At 36.7% G+C, this 20,490-nt stretch overlaps 1 protein-coding gene across 1 annotated transcript; it reads right to left on the reverse strand.

Annotated features, from left to right (window-relative positions):
• Window positions 1-512: 512 nt before the first annotated feature.
• On the reverse strand, window positions 513-8,570 carry LOC102807647 (Krueppel-like factor 9). Its single transcript, XM_006815135.3, has 2 exons — window positions 7,765-8,570; window positions 513-4,802 (listed from the first exon to the last, which is right to left on the reverse strand). The coding sequence occupies exons 1-2, from the start codon at window positions 8,294-8,296 to the stop codon at window positions 4,549-4,551; spliced, it is 786 nt and encodes a 261-aa protein (XP_006815198.1). The 5' UTR covers window positions 8,297-8,570; the 3' UTR covers window positions 513-4,548.
• Window positions 8,571-20,490: the final 11,920 nt, after the last annotated feature.

Here is a 20,490-nt window from a genome sequence, read left to right on the forward strand (position 1 = left end):
CATATGTCCCATATAATGTGTGATGTATGAGTGAAGTTTGAACTTAATCGGTCCATGCATGTTCGAGATACAGGTGATCACGGACGCACGGACGGACGCACACAGGGCAAAACATAAGTCCGCGTTTTCGGACTACGTCCGAACGGGGACTAAAAAATCAATGACTTAAGTTGGAACACATATACAGGTTAACAAACTTAACTTGTTCACCCTTAACAATATATGCTAATTTAAAAAAACAACAACAAAACAATGATCAAGAAATGTGTGCAACAGGAAATTATGTTCATTTCAACGGTACTTGTGCCTTATTGACAGTTTTTTTTTTTGACGTATCACATTCTGCCTTGTACTGGTATATATGCTTTAACTCAAATGTCATTTGGTCCAAAAATAAAAGCGTGCAAAATATATTACATTACAACAATTTTGATGGGGAAAACCGTGGCATTCAAGGAGTCACACCAGTAGCTAACAACAATCTGTCCAAAAAAGACACAAAAACAATAAAATGCCATATTGAATTCTTTTATTCGTAAGTTTGGCATCCGCAATAATAATATTAATAATAATAATTCAATTAATTTAAGTAACATGAGAAAATATGTAACTATATTTTTTTTCTTCTTTCCTAAGTGATCATATTTTTGAAAACTTACATAGTGGAAAATAACTTAATGTTGAACGAAAGTGTTCAGTATAAAATGTCCACTCAAAAAAAGAAAAAAAAACACAAATAAACTCTAGTACTTGGTATTTGATCATGTACAACACAAAACAAAGTGTGTTGAACAAACAATCCCAGAAGATGGAAAACACCAGTCGCCATAACAACCAGCCTCTATGCATCAACCGATTCATTTTTTTTTTCAAAGATTTTTTTCTTCTTTCTAAAAAATATAATTACATAACAAATGGTTGATATTTCTTATTTGTGAACATTTTTCTTTTTTTTTATTTTCAGCTTAAAAAATACAGTTTGGTAAATCTAAATAAACAACCATGGCAATGACCTTAGCACCAACTCAACTCCACCTTTCAGCCCTGGCAAAGCTTTTCTTTCTCAGACTCATTATAACTGTATACATAATATATATATAAATACAATATGCTAAAAATTAAATACTCACACAAAAAATAGCTGAAATACATTGTATTATGAAAAAGATAATATATGATTATTAATTTTTATTATTTTGACCAATAAGATCAATGGTTGCAGAAATGATACAGGATTAAAAAAAAAAAATTGACATGTGTTTGTGACTTGTCTTGAAGAGCGTCCAACACGATACAATTTTGACTGCGACTTCATTGGCAGGGTGAGGTGGGGGTATTCTTCAACCCTACTTTTTTCACTAACAAAAACCCTCCCCTTGAAAAACACACATAATAAGACAGTCCATTTTTTAGAAGTTGGGATCAAACACAAAATAAATAAGACCAGTACAAAAGATGATCGCTAAGTTTGTGAAAATATATCAAAATTTGCCGATTCAAAATCACACAAGAGTTGAATCATGGAAGGTACTAGTATTCAAGAAGTCAACCACACCAATGAAGTCAGAAACACAAGTACGCAAAAAAGGCAGTGTATATTTCAATATTAGTATCAAAGACAAGACGATTTAATTAAAACACAGAATTATTATTATTATTGCTGGAAAATTCCTGGAATAAAGTGATTATATATATTTACCATAAATTGATAGCATAAATATAAAACTACTAAACATATTAATAATATGTACAACAAACAGATAATTATTGTTTACTAGAAATTGATTATTGTTCTCAAATTTGCGAGAACACTCATCCTCCTTGTAAATTGAAATGGCTGGAACGAAATCAAACACAGCACTTTGTATAAGTAGTAAGCAAGAATGAACACATTTCTTCAAAAATCGCTAAATTGAATTCACCCGTAAAGTTTTATTCTTCCTATTAAAAACCAACACAAAACTCAATGCGATTACAACAATTATGACAGTGTTAAGAGAGAAGCAAAACGTCAAAGTCGCGACAGAAAACAAAAATACTAGTACTGTTATGTTACATATTCAGCAGCAAGTTGCAATGCATGCATGTTACCGTACATCACTTTTGCCGTTCTAATTAGAACTTTTTGGGAGAATATTTGGCTTCCATTCTAATACAGAGACTATATTAGAATTATAAATAAACCCATGTTCACATGTTGCGATTTTCTCACAAAATTCACAAAAAAATTATCCTGCGAAGTTACATCTGTTTTCCTAATGTGTTTCAAAATGAAGTTGCCCATAGCAATAATAGTTGTTTTCTTCATCAATTACTCAAAGGGAGGTGGTCACCATGCTGCGCTGTGTTTGATATGGGTCCCATAGCAACATATACAACATGTGGAAAATAAATTGTTTACACCAGTGCCCTGTAATGCGTTCGATACGAGTCCCACAAGACATTGTTTTGAATACACAAAAGACAACCACTTTAAGGCTCACAGATATTTCACTACCACCAAACTATTATTGTATTCAAGGGTGCAGCCAAATACATTTTATTTGAGAATTCATCGTTGCGCATGATAAACATCCAAAATAAAAAACAAAATATTGATAGTACATGGTACTATTTTTTGCTAGGTGGATGACTGGGACGGACTAGATAATTGGCTCCTCTCGCTCCCATATAAAATATACAACTTTCTATAAATAAATTCTAAAAAAAACAAAAAAAAAAACAATTGTCCATCCCTGCCACACCCTCTTAACCTAACATGTACTCAGCATAGGTCTCATCCTTGCACTATTAAAAAAATCGTGGCATAGGACAACAATTATGCAGGTATTGTGAAGTAGATAATTAGAATACAAAACAGTACAATGTGACAAAATGATGTACATCATCGTCACACATGACATTAAGTCCCTTTACATAGTATCAACAGTATGCAAAACAATTACCACGTTTGCTCCCTTGCAAGTGCACTTAAAGCGAGGGAGTCGTCACCTGCGTCAGGTGGCCATAGCATGTCATTATTTACAAACAATCGTCTACCCATGAGCCTCTGCGTTCTTAGCGCGTGTTGTTATTGCTTGGGACTCAATTCCCGTGCGTGCCCAGCTGATGACCCTCTCGCTTTAAAACTGCTTTCATTGGGTATGCGATACTAATATCGCAAATACAGTATAGCTACTAATATTACAAATATAATATGACCAAATTCAACGCGGACCATATAGTTTATGTGTTAATTAATTAATTTTAAACGAGACAATTATTAGAAAATATTAAATATATATTATAAATCTATAGTTATTGAGAATAAAATTAACCCCAAAATAATACAAGATAGTGGGCAGAGTTCAAATACATACCATTATTAGAAATTACAAACACTAAAAAAAAATGAAATCTGAGGAAATCAATGCAAGTCTTAAAAAAATCCATTTCCATTGGTCATACAGCATAACTTACAGCGGTTCCTCGAAAAATACAACATGAATTGGTTTCAAAAAGCAGTGATCATAGTTAGAACTGTAAATAAATGACTCTCCAAAAACTTGTGTAAATACAGAAAGACACATAAATATACGCATAAACAGAAAGAAACAATCTTACAAGTGCCTTGTTATTGCTCTTATTGGAGAAGTTAAGCTTTGTTCCCCACTCAGGCAAATGGAATAGACCAGCTATTCCGGCAAGCCCCTAGATGATACCAATTTACAACTATAATGGGGGTGTCAAGGTTTTGCTTTATCATTTATTAAGGAAGTAATTTGAAATAAGGAGAACAGATAATGTATACTAAATGAACTAATGTGGCAGGGTCAATGAGAAGCAGTAACTAGGAGAACCTTCTTCCCCAATCACTCAAACGATGATAAAATATTGAAGAATAATTAATTTCTCAAATATGGCTGTAACATTTAAGAATGGTTCATAAGAACACCTATAAACTTATGCAGGTTTTACACTCACCCCACCTAAACTAATGAAATTAACGCAAGGGTGACTCAGCAGCCATAAATTGGTCTTCTAACTCTAAGACCACACAATCTGTAACCTGCATATTTCTATTAAATTAATTTTCATTTCGATATTTGTAATAAAAAATTTGAAGTTGGAATGTTTGCCAGTCTCCTTTGCTTGGTTGCCAAATAAATAACACAATCAGTGCAGCATGTTTTTTTTCTCTCTCTCAATAAAGTTATATTATATCACAGAGTATTAAAGTGGTTTTACTGTAAATTATGTAAAAGACTATGTAATACTGAAAAAGAGACAAGTTTGCACAGCAAGAGTCTGTTCAGAGCAAGTTAAAATTCCACAAGACCATAGAATTCAGCAGTCAATATTCACTGACAACACTGCAAGAAGTTTCCTAAAACGGAAAACCCTCACCGCCTTGCATGGTCACAGTTATAAGAATAGAACACATTTTAGATGAAAACATAATTTCCCTCTTGCGTCAAAACTACTTCTCTCAACTTGTATCCAAGCGCTAGACTTTTAATGACTGTCCTGGCATTATGCATCTTTTCAACATTTTCTCTGCTCTTTTTTTTATTCTGGACTCCCTGGAGATGACACCAAACAGTTACTATGGTTACCATTGTGCTTCTTTATCATACTAGGATGGAAATTAGCATGGCGACGAGCATGTTTCATAAGATGGTCACTTCGCATGAATCGCTTGTCGCAGATTGGGCAGGCGAATCGCTTCTCGCCAGTATGTGTACGGTAGTGTCTCGCCAATTCGTCAGAGCGAGCAAACTTCTTGTTGCATTCTGGCCAAGTACAAGGAAAAGGTCGTTCACCTTCAATAAAACAAACATAAAAAAACAAAAACATTATAACAAAGCCATGTGACATTAAATCTGATGTGCAGTTTAAAACAAATGTTTTTACACAGATATTGCTTGTTAAATTTGATCCTGGCATTAAAGCGAACTCAAATTGAAAAAAAAAAATTGGCAGTTGTCCAGCAGAATACCCACTTTTATCATAGGAAGCCTAATGAGACAATCATGAAAATAAACACAAATATCACAGTAACAACAACAATTCAGTTATCACCATAGTCATCTACATTTTTGCTGGGAGAAAATAATTTTTATAGAGCAGTTCAAAAAGACAGAGCATAACATAACATGACTTTAATTGGCGTTGTAGCCGCCAACAGTTATTTCAGTTTACTTGGTGAAAAAGAACATCAAAAGCTTGCTTTGACATTTAAAGATTTTGAATAAAACTATATTTTCATGCATACAACCAAGTATTTTGTTTGTTTATTTATTTGTAAAGCTGACCCAGTTAAGCATAGAACAACATTAGGGTTTTGTATGTATGTGAGGCTATACAACTGATTATCTCTATAAATAGTACAAAAAGACCTTGACCCAACGATACTCATTTTTTAACTTTAGACACATTAAAAAGGGCATATCTTCTTAATCAATCAAACTGGAGCCCATTTACTGCTGGCTGATGATTATGCAACAAAAGTGATCGTTGCCATGGGGATTCACAGATGCAAGATCAATCAAAATTTTCTAAACCGAACAGCGACACTTTCAAAAACAACTCTCATTATTAGAATATAAAAAAAAATTATAATTTTTCCTTCGTCTCTATTTTTTTTTTTTTTAAATAAGTAGAAATGGTATCAATAGGCGCGGTAACTGGAGTAGTTCTTTCTATGGTGGACAATATTTACACACAAGCTGACAGAAATAAGGTCTCCTTAGGCCAAGGTCGCTCTGTTGACAACAAATCCAATATCAGCTTTGCCCCTTGACACTGAAATTCACGAGGTCACAAATTTGCATATCAATGAAGTTGCTGTGTTTCAGATTTTCCTTTGTTGATAAAGCCGAAAAGAAAGCCCTACAGGTTTAACTGTAAGTACAATACTAGAAGATATGCAAATTATTTCATGGAAGTGAGTTTATTTATGACAGATTCTTGAAAAACAGTCCCTGCTTCTCCGAATTAAATGTATTTGAAGTCATAAAATTAAAGTGTAGTAGTGTCCCGACAAACCAGATTGAATTTTTTGTGAAGCAAGCCTCACAGAAAAATCTAATCAGTATCCTCATCACGTTCTTCTCCCAATTTGCGATACCCTCTCTAATACTTGAAGAATTGGGAAAGCGGAATTAATAACACAATTTATGAATAATTACAGAAATGCCCATTTTTTTCTATTGGTTTATTGAAGGCTATTATACAACAATTGTAAATTATCAGTGGTAACTATAGCAACATGAATTAAATAAATCAAAATAACTAACTGACCGATCAGAGAAAAAAAAAAGTACCAGCCACAAAAGAAGTAGGGCATAATCTGTTTTCAAGGCCTTTACCTTGATACCTATATAAAGTTATTTTATTGATCAACGACTGGCCTTCATTTCATTTCCTCACCTTTTAATATTTTCCCATAGGGAGTTGAACAATTAAAAAAGCATTGTCATTCAAGAGTGGAGGATCTGGTGTCCACAAAGGAAGTGGGCGTCTCCTATAAACAAAGCTGGCCAAAGTTGAATTGTCTTTTGTTGCGATGATTCATTATGGCAGGTATGGTAACCTACCTTTTGGGCGTATAATGTTTTTATTTCAAGATAATATATATCAATTGCTTTAAATAGTTTGAAAAAAAAATACATGCAAATATTGGCACAATTTAAAATTCTAGCAAACAAACTGCAACTTTAAAAAAATATGTGCTGATTAAAATAATAAAATTATTATAAAAATGTCATTTAAAATGTTAATAAATAAATGTATAATATTGTACAATTTTATCCTGATTTTTTTAAAGAATTTTAAGAAATAAATTTTAAGATGTGTCAAATTTATTGCTGACCTTACATCGCATTATCGAAAGTTCATGACCTTTGGACTAACAGCATGAATACCCACTTGCAGTTTCCTGTGTCTGACTGCGTATTTTAATGACTACGATTGACAGACAAACTTCTAGATGTCCAAAGCACAGGAAGTCAATATAACACATACTAGTATTGTGTAGGTATTGTGATGATCAAGGTCTACCACTTCAAGCTATCTCAACGATGTTCGAAAATAAAATAATTTGTTGTTGTTGTTGTTGTAATATTATTTCACTAAAACTATGATTAACGTAAGTTGCGGCGTTTAATACGTTTTTTTTTTTTTTTTTGACAATGCTCATCACAGCAGTTATTTCCAACCGTTGCGTCAACATACCAGTCATTCGGGAATTGCGTATTGCGACACAGGTGTAGGCGACGGAATGGGCGTTAACCAGTTTGCACGAGCGCTATGCCAACGAAAAGAAAATAGAAAATAATCGGAGTAACTATACAATTTTCAAATAAAATAAATCAAGTAGCGATTTTTAGAAAGTGATTTTAACTATTCTCGCTATTTTCGTAAAGTTGGCTTAATATTATCAGTCATGAACAAAGATATCCGCTGACTACGGTGCTGTCGCCAAACGGGGACACGCCTACATACAGAAATAGCAATGAAACCATCGAAGTGCGCGCACGGGTACATACATAAATGCAAGCTTGCACAACTACAGATTCGTTGCTTTTAATTAAACTGCAACATATACAACGTATAGCTTCTACAATAATGTGATAAACAAATCATAACAGGAAGCGATACAAATGATACGAAGGACCACATGGGCAACGCACACCGGCACAATCAGCTGTTCAGCGCAGCAGATCTGACAGTTGCGCAGTTACAAAAATACCAACATTTCCGATTGAAAATAAGAAAATGTACCTGTATGGGTTCTAAGGTGGGCCTTCAAGTGCGATGATTTCCCATAAATCTTGTCGCAATCTTTGTAATGGCATCGATGTTTCTTAGGAGCCGGTCCAAGACTACTTTTCCTGGCACGTTTTCCTCTTTGTCTCCCGCCCACCATGGCCGGTGAGGTAGGTGGGGCAGCTTTCGTCGATCGTTTTCGGTTTGAATTCAAGTCTGTTTCGATATCGCTGTCTTCGCTTGGAATGATTCCTGACTCTTGGTAAGACGGAAATTCGTTTACCGGGGAGTTTGCCTGTGATCGTGGCCTGTGCTTGTTTAAATCCGTCAGAATTCGCGCCACCATGAACAAAGGATTTGGTAGTTGGAAGTTATTGTCCGCCTCGCTACCAGCTGGACAGTCAATCGTCTGATCGCTGAGTATTGCTGGCTGAGGTTTTGGATTTTGTAGCGACATCGCCATCGACAGTAAACACTCAGCAGCAAATTTGGCTTCTGGTTCTCTCTGTCTCACAAAATCCGCCTGTGCTTCTGTTGAGGTAGCCATGGTTTCAGTACTAAACTTTAGTCCACGCGTGTTTTGTTGTTTGGTAGTTGTGTCGTCGATCAATGAATTCAAAATCTTGCCGGTAAACGTTTGTCGACCGTTTTGGTGAGATATTTGATATTACCGTTAAATTAACGTGTTCATCAGAGAATCGCACCCATCGATTGATAAATATGTTATGTTACACGAGATTTTCCGTCGTTGAATGAGAAAATCGCTAAATTTAGGAGCACGATGTCTTTGTTGCGAAACTCTAGTTGGTCGACAAAGCTCGCTTACTGCGTCATTTACATATAGTAGGCGTGGTTGGCAAGCAGCACGAGTTAACCTTTGCCTCTGAGCACTGATTGGTTGAATGCTATCACATGGGGGAAACCAGACATATCACTACGTCAAAAGACCTCGAAACAACAACAAAACCTACCGTTGGTAATTCACGTGTGTAGTGAGGGTGAACACGATGACCTTGAGGAGTTGAAAAGCTTGTCGCCCACCTTCCGACCCAATGACATTGCTTCAACCGAGATGTGCACAAACTGGTACAATGCACCAACATATAGCTACATTAAAACAATTCAAAGTCATGAACTTGGCAATAAAAAGTTCAACTTCAATTTTTTTCTGGAATCATGTTCATCTAATAACTACAAATATCTCCAGCGATTCAAACTCATGACTACAAACCTTGCGTGGCTACAAACATGGGTATATCACTATATGCTAACAATTTAAACAACACAATAAACATTTTTTTTTCGTCTGACTTGTCCTTCTGCTGCAGCCGTGACACTGACCCTCATCAATATTTTCGGATTCCCTAAATGGCCATCGTTTTAATATTTCAGTCAGGCCATCGTGGATATATAAGTCTGTGAGCTTTAAAACCTACTTTCATAAACACAAATTATGGGGGGGGTGCAATAACTGAGGTATATAATCATATATACACCTGGTGTATATATACAATCAAATTATTATTCAAATCCGGGCTTGTCGTAATAAGTTGTGACAAACACTTTTTATACTCATTATAATAAAAAGTATTGTTTTTTAGCTCAATTATAATAACTAATTTAATTAATTGTTATAGTAAACCATTCACTTTCAAACTTATCGAGCTAGTGTGCTTTTTAAATTGTTCACATAGCCATAATATTTTACTACAACCAGTGTGAAGAAATTAAATTAAACTGAAATTCATTATGATTTAATCCAAATATGTGTTTGTCACACATACGCACCAGGATTTCGCAATTTAAAAGCCAGCATTGGGTAATTTTATGAGAAGTCGAAAGACGGAGGGTCAGTCAACCTGTAGGGACGGGCCATTATATATTTGGGAGGGTGAACAAAATTAAAGAATATACTATATTTGGAGAAACAAGTACAAACATATTCACTGGGAACAATATAATTTTTCAAAAAATCAGACTTTTAATAATTGTATGACCCCCCCCCCAAAAAACATGATAAACACTCTAATTGGAAAAACCAATAAATCACTAGCCGCTAGTATATGGCAAAATGCTTTGAAAATGCAGTATAAAACACACACAACATCAGTTCCCACTCCTTCAAAGACATAATGGTCTATCCCTTATTTGGAATCGGAGTTATCCGTGTGACAAGTCACGTGCCAGGTTTCTTCATACATGTACATTGTACCTTGACCGTATTTCACCTGAACATGCCGACACAATAATAACGACAATATATGTAATTAAAGCCTTGACCGTCTTTCGTTTCCTCCGCGTGTAACCATGGCAACTATCTAACGTCATCACTGCGCTCAGGCACGGTTTTAGTAATCGTGGCTCAGATCATAAAATACTAGTAGTCGATATTTCGTGGCTTGCAACTCGATGCTTGTCCCAGGCGTGTCCTCGGGGAAGGGGCGCGGACCACAGGCCATGTATACATGCAGCCAAGCATGGCTTTTCACAAAAGCTGCGTTGACATCTGCGGGCGTTAGTGATTGCCGGTAGGTGCTATGTCATTTATGGTTCGTCGCTGTCTAAGAGACGGATGCCCAAGGTCGCACATACTTTAATGTAACGGTAGACGCGGTGTCCTAGTTTCCGTCTATTATTTTGTTTGAATAACCTTTGAATATCATTGATATTTAACCTGATTGTTTACGTGTTAGAAAGTCACATCTCGTACGTCACTATAACTGAAAGGAACACACGTTTTTGTTTTGTTTTAATAATCGGAATACTGTTACTAGATACACTGAGCACTAATTAAGAGATGATTATAATCTGCCTGTTCAGAACACGTGGAACTCTGTGTGAAGTGACGTGTATAAGCACGTTTTGCACGTTACAGATCTATCGTTGCACCCCCGGGTAATGATAATGATAATTCGGTGATAATTCAATAAATAATCCGTACATATATATCACTATGCATTACGCAAAAGGTTTAAAATACATCATTTGTATGACGTTTGTGTGTCACTTTCATTTGCGATGTTAATTTAGCTGATCGTAGCTGCGGACCTGTTTTTAATGCGATCGACTCAAAACTGAGGAAGTAGCACGAGAACATGTCGAAACATATTGACTAGTGATTATCGGGGCAAGTTATACATTTGAAGAACACAGGTCACGGTGACCATGAACAAACGAGATAGTGGTTGTTCCACTCGCCGCGAGATCTCACGATCTGCGGAGCATGCAGTTTGACTGTACTTTCACTGTACAGTACAGTGTACCATAGTGTTGGAACAAATATGAAATTTACGATGTGTATGGTTTTTTTTCTAAGAACAAAGTACGGTCACCGAACTACTTTTGCACACAAACGGGTCAAACATCAACGATGGCAACATTTCACCGATGATTTCTCATCGTAATATTATATTTTGTATGGTCCTATAACGTGGTTGCCTTGAATTATTAGCAAATTATGACGATTAACGTGTGTTCTTTATGAACTACTAAAGAATACAATTGTTTCTTTTTATTTTTTTCTTCTTACCCTTTTCTCAGTTAATATTTACTAATATATTACGTTCTCTTTATCGAGTAGACTCAAAAGACGAAATTTGAAGTCTCTGATAAAAATAAAGCAAACTCATTTTTAGAAAATAAACATAGAGGCGGATTATTTTAAATGCTCTCGGCAATGACTCGAATAGTTTTAATTGTTTACTCTTATTATTTTCTTCACTGCTTTTTTCTGTGTGTTTATTTCAAATTCTTAAACGCATGCGCAGTGTTATTTTTTCTCAGATAGTGGCTGACGAGTGTTAGCCAAATGTCGCCTTTGTTGTTATCTGATAAGTCATGGTATAACCTTCAAACAATTACAACTGCTTACGGACTTTACAAAACCATCTGGAGTTCAGGTAATGGCACTGAGAGAGATATTTTGTGCTGTGAAGCAGCTGGTCCGGGTTGAATGTCTGTATAGGGCATGTGGTAAATAAATTACGTAATACTAGTTGTGTAGAAAAAGTGTTATAGGCGTATGCATCTTGTTGTTTGATTTTTATCATGAAATAGGTAAGAAATTATCGTATGCAAGGGTTTTATTCGAAGTCTAAATGAATTTAAATCGGATTTATCCACGTATTTTTAAAAAACAATCACGGAAAGTACAACATGGACTTAAATATTAACGATTTAAATCGGATATATCCATTCATCGTTTCAATAGTTCAGTCATCATGGATATAATAAGTCTACGAGTCTACTTACATAAACACAAATTAATTGAAGTACAATTTAAATAATCACGTATACAACCGATGTATATGTGCAATCACATTATTATTCAAATCCGGCTTTGTCGTAATAAGATGTGACACGTTTTAAACTCATATTAATGAAGATATTGTTTTAAATGTGTTAGCTCCATGATAATAATTGACGATTAAAATCGAATATATACACGTATTTAAAAAAAAACCAAAAAACTGTCAAGTTCCACATGAAACCAATCATCAATATTGACCAACATGTCCCACGTATTTCTATATATATATATATCCACGATTTAAAATGGATTTAAAACGAATATCCCCACGTATTTTAAAAAAATGTTTATGGACAGCCCGACGTGGATTTAAATCGACAATACAATACAAAACGATATAATAGATCCACGATTTAAATCAGATATTAATATTAGTGGATTAACACTTTCTGCACCATATTCTACATGTAGCTACTGTGTATTGCACACAATACTACTGATGGGGTATACTGGTATGCGTTCGGTCGTTTCAGTCCCCGGGGGGAGGGTCACATTGAAGTGCTATATATATATATATATATATATATATATATATATATATATATATATATATATATATATATATATATATATATATATATATATATATGCCGCCAAAGGGGGTCCCAAATTCACCACTTCTGTCTAAAAACGGGTATGTTATTGTTATTTTACCCTCTGCCTGTCTGAAAAAGGGGTATCCTTTTTTCATTAGTTCTGTCCATATTTTCCGAAGACTGTCTCTAGAGCTTGAGTGATTCAACAACCAGGAGAATGAAGCTGGATTTTTCTTTCTGTAATTTCATCTCGATTGTCAAAGCATTTTGCATTTTTTCTTTTAAGCCCACCTGCTTTCCCCTCGGTTCCCTCCCATTTATGCTAACTGTCTGTAAAGGGGTGTCATATATCCACAGTTTGCCTGAAAAGAGGTAGGCAATTTGAGTTTATTTCTGTCTGATAAGGGTTAGGGGTTTCAAAGAACCAGCTACACACCCCTGTCAGTTTTTTTGCAGTCTCATAGATATCGTCCCGCAGCTCAACTGATCTACATTCCGTCGTGTCAACCTCTTCGCTATCCAACCGATTTAGGGTCCAATACATGCCTAGTATACTTTTAAATGTATATATTTTGTTTTAAACATATTTGGATTTGTTTTTTTTTTAGTTTCTCCATGCTCTATGTCAAATTAATCGTTGCTAATCGTTCATAAGTAAAAGCTTCGAAGTCAGGAAGCAGGGTCTTACTTGACATCTTAATGCCTGCTGTCAATTTAGTCATTTTATTACCAATTACCAAACGCTTCAGCGTGGTATTAAGAGTTTGTTTTCAGGGGTGGGTGATACCAAGGTGGGAAATGGATGCACATATGGGGTTAATTCCTTGAATTGCAATATAGAGGGTTCAGGCTGAAATACAATATATAGTGTTTTCATGTTTCGTCTGATATTTCTGTGGTATTCTGCTGCTGTAAGTAATGCACGATTTGTTCCGAAATTCAGTATATTGTGTGTATTCCAGGGTTATTCGTTTTTTGCTGAAAACACCCCTATTTTTTAGTGGCAGAGTCGAATAGTCTCACTCCCACTGGGAAATCTGCATTGTTGCTTGAATGTGAGTTAATTAAACACATTTTCCAGACCGGCGAAAGAGTACGCAACAGCCAATTTTAACAGCCTGTCACATGATTTTACTCTGAATGTCAACATGAAAAGAGGCTAGTCCATTTTACGCAGGAGTAATTGGGAGTAGAATATGTGAGGGATAGTATCAACAGAGATGTGTATAGTGAAAAGTAATATCTATCCTTCATTTGCATCTCTGAGCATTTCTGTTTTAGTATATTGGTTTGAAAATGTTGAACATGCATGATTTGCAATGTGTTTTGTTTACTTGGACTCCCCTATTGATCGAATCCCGGGTTTGAACGAGAACGGCACACCACGTGATTCGTTTGAATACAATACTGGTATGCGTTCGGTCGTTTCAGTCCCCGGGGGGGGGGTCACATTGAAGTGCTATATATATATATATATATATATATATATATATATATATATATATATATATGCCGCCAAAGGGGGTCCCAAATTCACCACTTCTGTCTAAAAACGGGTATGTTATTGTTATTTTACCCTCTGCCTGTCTGAAAAAGGGGTATCCTTTTTTCATTAGTTCTGTCCATATTTTCCGAAGACTGTCTCTAGAGCTTGAGTGATTCAACAACCAGGAGAATGAAGCTGGATTTTTCTTTCTGTAATTTCATCTCGATTGTCAAAGCATTTTGCATTTTTTCTTTTAAGCCCACCTGCTTTCCCCTCGGTTCCCTCCCATTTATGCTAACTGTCTGTAAAGGGGTGTCATATATCCACAGTTTGCCTGAAAAGAGGTAGGCAATTTGAGTTTATTTCTGTCTGATAAGGGTTAGGGGTTTCAAAGAACCAGCTACACACCCCTGTCAGTTTTTTTGCAGTCTCATAGATATCGTCCCGCAGCTCAACTGATCTACATTCCGTCGTGTCAACCTCTTCGCTATCCAACCGATTTAGGGTCCAATACATGCCTAGTATACTTTTAAATGTATATATTTTGTTTTAAACATATTTGGATTTGTTTTTTTTTTAGTTTCTCCATGCTCTATGTCAAATTAATCGTTGCTAATCGTTCATAAGTAAAAGCTTCGAAGTCAGGAAGCAGGGTCTTACTTGACATCTTAATGCCTGCTGTCAATTTAGTCATTTTATTACCAATTACCAAACGCTTCAGCGTGGTATTAAGAGTTTGTTTTCAGGGGTGGGTGATACCAAGGTGGGAAATGGATGCACATATGGGGTTAATTCCTTGAATTGCAATATAGAGGGTTCAGGCTGAAATACAATATATAGTGTTTTCATGTTTCGTCTGATATTTCTGTGGTATTCTGCTGCTGTAAGTAATGCACGATTTGTTCCGAAATTCAGTATATTGTGTGTATTCCAGGGTTATTCGTTTTTTGCTGAAAACACCCCTATTTTTTAGTGGCAGAGTCGAATAGTCTCACTCCCACTGGGAAATCTGCATTGTTGCTTGAATGTGAGTTAATTAAACACATTTTCCAGACCGGCGAAAGAGTACGCAACAGCCAATTTTAACAGCCTGTCACATGATTTTACTCTGAATGTCAACATGAAAAGAGGCTAGTCCATTTTACGCAGGAGTAATTGGGAGTAGAATATGTGAGGGATAGTATCAACAGAGATGTGTATAGTGAAAAGTAATATCTATCCTTCATTTGCATCTCTGAGCATTTCTGTTTTAGTATATTGGTTTGAAAATGTTGAACATGCATGATTTGCAATGTGTTTTGTTTACTTGGACTCCCCTATTGATCGAATCCCGGGTTTGAACGAGAACGGCACACCACGTGATTCGTTTGAATACAATACTGGTATGCGTTCGGTCGTTTCAGTCCCCGGGGGGGGGGTCACATTGAAGTGCTATATATATATATATATATATATATATATATATATATATATATATATATATGCCGCCAAAGGGGGTCCCAAATTCACCACTTCTGTCTAAAAACGGGTATGTTATTGTTATTTTACCCTCTGCCTGTCTGAAAAAGGGGTATCCTTTTTTCATTAGTTCTGTCCATATTTTCCGAAGACTGTCTCTAGAGCTTGAGTGATTCAACAACCAGGAGAATGAAGCTGGATTTTTCTTTCTGTAATTTCATCTCGATTGTCAAAGCATTTTGCATTTTTTCTTTTAAGCCCACCTGCTTTCCCCTCGGTTCCCTCCCATTTATGCTAACTGTCTGTAAAGGGGTGTCATATATCCACAGTTTGCCTGAAAAGAGGTAGGCAATTTGAGTTTATTTCTGTCTGATAAGGGTTAGGGGTTTCAAAGAACCAGCTACACACCCCTGTCAGTTTTTTTGCAGTCTCATAGATATCGTCCCGCAGCTCAACTGATCTGCATTCCGTCGTGTCAACCTCTTCGCTATCCAACCGATTTAGGGTCCAATACATGCCTAGTATACTTTTAAATGTATATATTTTGTTTTAAACATATTTGGATTTGTTTTTTTTTTTAGTTTCTCCATGCTCTATGTCAAATTAATCGTTGCTAATCGTTCATAAGTAAAAGCTTCGAAGTCAGGAAGCAGGGTCTTACTTGACATCTTAATGCCTGCTGTCAATTTAGTCATTTTATTACCAATTACCAAACGCTTCAGCGTGGTATTAAGAGTTTGTTTTCAGGGGTGGGTGATACCAAGGTGGGAAATGGATGCACATATGGGGTTAATTCCTTGAATTGCAATATAGAGGGTTCAGGCTGAAATACAATATATAGTGTTTTCATGTTTCGTCTGATATTTCTGTGGTATTCTGCTGCTGTAAGTAATGCACGATTTGTTCCGAAATTCAGTATATTGTGTGTATTCCAGGGTTATTCGTTTTTTGCTGAAAACACCCCTATTTTTTAGTGGCAGAGTCGAATAGTCTCACTCCCACTGGGAAATCTGCATTGTTGCTTGAATGTGAGTTAATTAAACACATTTTCCAGACCGGCGAAAGAGTACGCAACAGCCAATTTTAACAGCCTGTCACATGATTTTACTCTGAATGTCAACATGAAAAGAGGCTAGTCCATTTTACGCAGGAGTAATTGGGAGTAGAATATGTGAGGGATAGTATCAACAGAGATGTGTATAGTGAAAAGTAATATCTATCCTTCATTTGCATCTCTGAGCATTTCTGTTTTAGTATATTGGTTTGAAAATGTTGAACTTGCATGATTTGCAATGTGTTTTGTTTACTTGGACTCCCCTATTGATCGAATCCCGGGTTTGAACGAGAACGGCACACCACGTGATTCGTTTGAATACAATGCTGATGGCAAACATGCTGTGTTACTGCGGTACTCCACTGACGGGATGACTTACTAGTACTGCATGCTACAACTTCGCTTGTGATGTTGCTTGTTAGCCATGGATTACATGAATCTTGATTACCAGTCAAATGTTGCTCATTTGACGTTGGTAATCTTTATTTGGAACTGAGTAACTTTCTGGTACTTCGTACTATGATATAAATCAGTCAACATACATCAAGTTCTCTCAATCGTAGTATTCCATGTGATGTACACCTAACCCGGCCCCCCACTCAGGATCCATAGGGGGCCGCATGCGCGTTCCCATTTTCTCGAGAAAGAGGGTACTTTTTGACGATCTGTCTCGGGAACATTTTCCCGAGAAAATCGTAGAAAAGGGGGTATTTTTTGCTTGTTTTCCCGAGATTCTCAAAATAGGGGGTGTATTTCAAAACACTTCCCGAGATATACAAAAAAGGGGGGTTTAAAAGGAGTTCTAGACTGAAAAGTTCCCTAGATAGGGGGTGAAATTCATCGGAAAAGCCCGTGAAAGGGGGGGTTAAATTTTCTTCTTTTCCCTAGATAGGGGGGGGGGTCAAAAAAAATGAGAGAACAAGCATAGGCCCCCCCTAAATATAGGGAGTGGGGGGGGGACACCTAATATGCCAAAAATGTTGCTGAACAATTTGAACTGAATAAAAATAGCAGACGAAATGTCGGAAATAGATATGGATAGAATTATTGTTTACTATTTTTACTGATATTGTGTATCGTGTTATATTATTATTACCAAACGCTTCAGCGTGGTATTAAGAGTTTGTTTTCAGGGGTGGGTGATACCAAGGTGGGAAATGGATGCACATATGGGGTTAATTCCTTGAATTGCAATATAGAGGGTTCAGGCTGAAATACAATATATAGTGTTTTCATGTTTCGTCTGATATTTCTGTGGTATTCTGCTGCTGTAAGTAATGCACGATTTGTTCCAAAATTCAGTATATTGTGTGTATTCCAGGGTTATTCGTTTTTTGCTGAAAACACCCCTATTTTTTAGTGGCAGAGTCGAATAGTCTCACTCCCACTGGGAAATCTGCATTGTTGCTTGAATGTGAGTTAATTAAACACATTTTCCAGACCGGCGAAAGAGTATGCAACAGCCAATTTTAACAGCCTGTCACGTGATTTTAGTCTGAATGTCAACGTGAAAAGAGGCTAGTCCATTTTACGCAGGAGTAATTGGGAGTAGAATATGTGAGGGATAGTATCAACAGAGATGTGTATGGTGAAAAGTAATATCTATCCTTCATTTGCATCTCTGAGCATTTCTGTTTTAGTATATTGGTTTGAAAATGTTGAACTTACATGATTTGCAATGTGTTTTTTTAATGGGACTCCCCTATTGATCGAATCCCGGGTTTGAACGAGAACGGCACACCACGTGATTCGTTTGAATACAATGCTGATGGCAAACATGCCGTGTTACTGCGGTACTCCACTGACGGGATGACTTACTAGTACTGCATGCTACAACTTCGCTTGTGATGTTGCTTGTTAGCCATGGATTACATGAATCTTGATTACCAGTCAAATGTTGCTCATTTGACGTTGGCAATCTTTATTTGAAACTGAGTAACTTTCTGGTACTTCGTACTATGATAAAAATCCGTCAACATACATCAAGTTCTCTCAATCGTAGTATTCCATGTGATGTACACCTAATATGCCAAAAATGTTGCTGAACGATTTAAACTGAATAAAAATAGCAGACGAAAATTTGTTTACAAAATAAAAATACTTCGGTTGCCAATGAAAACCGGTAAAAAACAAGCAATATGTTTTCGGCTGTTATCATGGAAGGGACATGAACGTGAAGCTAACGTCTGTTTATAACTAAAACCGGGCACCTTATACGAGGTTCGCAAAATAACATGGCAGTCATTAGAAGTCACTTTATTTTATTGTTAGGACGTATTCAGCCGTTAAATGTATTATTTCCAACCGTTTTGCGATAGTATTTTCTAGATTGGAGGCAGCATTTACATTTTATTCAAAGTTCAAAGCTGCGTTGGGATTCCGTTGACAGTGGTAACAATGTCGGCGCCGGTGATCTCTTACCAGTGTGCAACGTAGCCAAAATAAAAGGCATGATCATTTGGGCACTGCTATTACAAGAATTTGGCTGTTGCCATGGTAGCGGTGGGTCAGGATTGTTTTTCCAATTAGTGATGGTACGACCTGCCTGTCAAGTATGAACCGTGACAAAATCAGCCAAGCCAAAACAAATCACAGAAGAGTTAAAAAGCCATTCCTGCTGAACAGTTACTCTAACTTCGGGGTCAACTTTCTCATTAATGAAAAAAGATATCAAAAATTCAAATAGTAACTTTTTGCCCACACTCAATCCGAGTACAATGAGCTATGTCTGAGGTGTTGTATCACAGGGAGTTGGACAAACTTATGTATTTTAATAAATTATTGAATAATAAAATGTTATATAACTTTTCTTTTACCCCCTCCCCTTCCTGGTATCTATTTCAAGTATTTTTGTCAGGTTCAAATCGTTCACCAGCATTTTTGGCATGTTAGATGTACATCACATAGAATACTAGGATTGGGAGAACTTAATGTTTGTTGACCACCTGGAATCTGAGTTTTATAAATCTTGAAGGGCTCTCGGAAGATCCACCCGCTGCCTGGACCCGCAGTAAAATCTCCGATTAATATGGAGCCGCAACCATCAACATCGATATACCATGAGGTTTCTGCTGGCGACGTTGCGGCGTTACTCAGTTCCAAATAAAGATTACCAACGCCAAATTAGCAAAATTTAACCGGTAACCAAGACTCAGTCTATCCACGACAAGCAAGCAACATCACAAACGAGGTTGTAGTGTGCAGCTCACGAGTCAGCGACGACCGATTTCAACGAAAGTCATTCCGTCAGTGGAGTACCGCAGTTACACGGCATGTTTGCCAATGCACAGATCTGTGGAGGAACTTTTAACTTCAACATCAACCGTGTATCGTAGTCGCCCAGTTTAAGTTGGTTGTTGACAAATGCTGAACAGGCTACGCCTCCAACGGTGTCGTGCGTTCGGACTAACCGTTAGGAATTCCTAAATGGAGTCAATTTGTGTAGTTTTCTAGATTTATTCTGCAGACATCGGTAAAATGTAGGTAAGGCTTTGGCGAAATTCGAAGGAGCAACTAATATTCTTCAACCTGGTATTTTTTTTAGATTTTATTTTTTATTTTTTTCGTCTGTTTTTTCGAGTTTAAAAAATGTGAGCTGGCTGGAGCCTTCATCCCTTGTCTATTTCTTACACTCGATACCAGCCGATACCCCCCCCCCCCCCCCGCGCGCGCTCATAGAGACTGCGTACTACAGTTGATTATAGTTCCTGGGCTCCCTGTGGTTGTAGTGTGCAGCTCACGAGTCAGCGACGACCGAATTCAACAAAAGTCATTCCGTCAGTGGAGTACCGCAGTTGCACGGCATGTTTGCCAATGCACAGATCTGTGGAGGAACTTTTAACTTCAACATCAACCGTGTATCGTAGTCGCCCAGTTTAAGTTCTGGTTCTGTCGTGGT

The sequence above is a fragment of the Saccoglossus kowalevskii genome, chromosome 13, assembly GCF_978046115.1.
Source record: "Saccoglossus kowalevskii chromosome 13, keSacKowa6.1, whole genome shotgun sequence".
Taxonomy (NCBI): domain Eukaryota; kingdom Metazoa; phylum Hemichordata; class Enteropneusta; family Harrimaniidae; genus Saccoglossus; species Saccoglossus kowalevskii.

Bases quoted from the DNA above. Each gene is read 5' to 3' on its own strand.
- LOC102807647 (XM_006815135.3), bottom strand. From the start codon at position 8,296: ATGGCTACCTCAACAGAAGCACAGGCGGATTTTGTGAGACAGAGAGAA. The intron at 4,803-7,764 runs GTACATTTTCTT...GTTTTATTGAAG, and splicing joins CCACCTTAGAACCCATACAG to GTGAACGACCTTTTCCTTGT.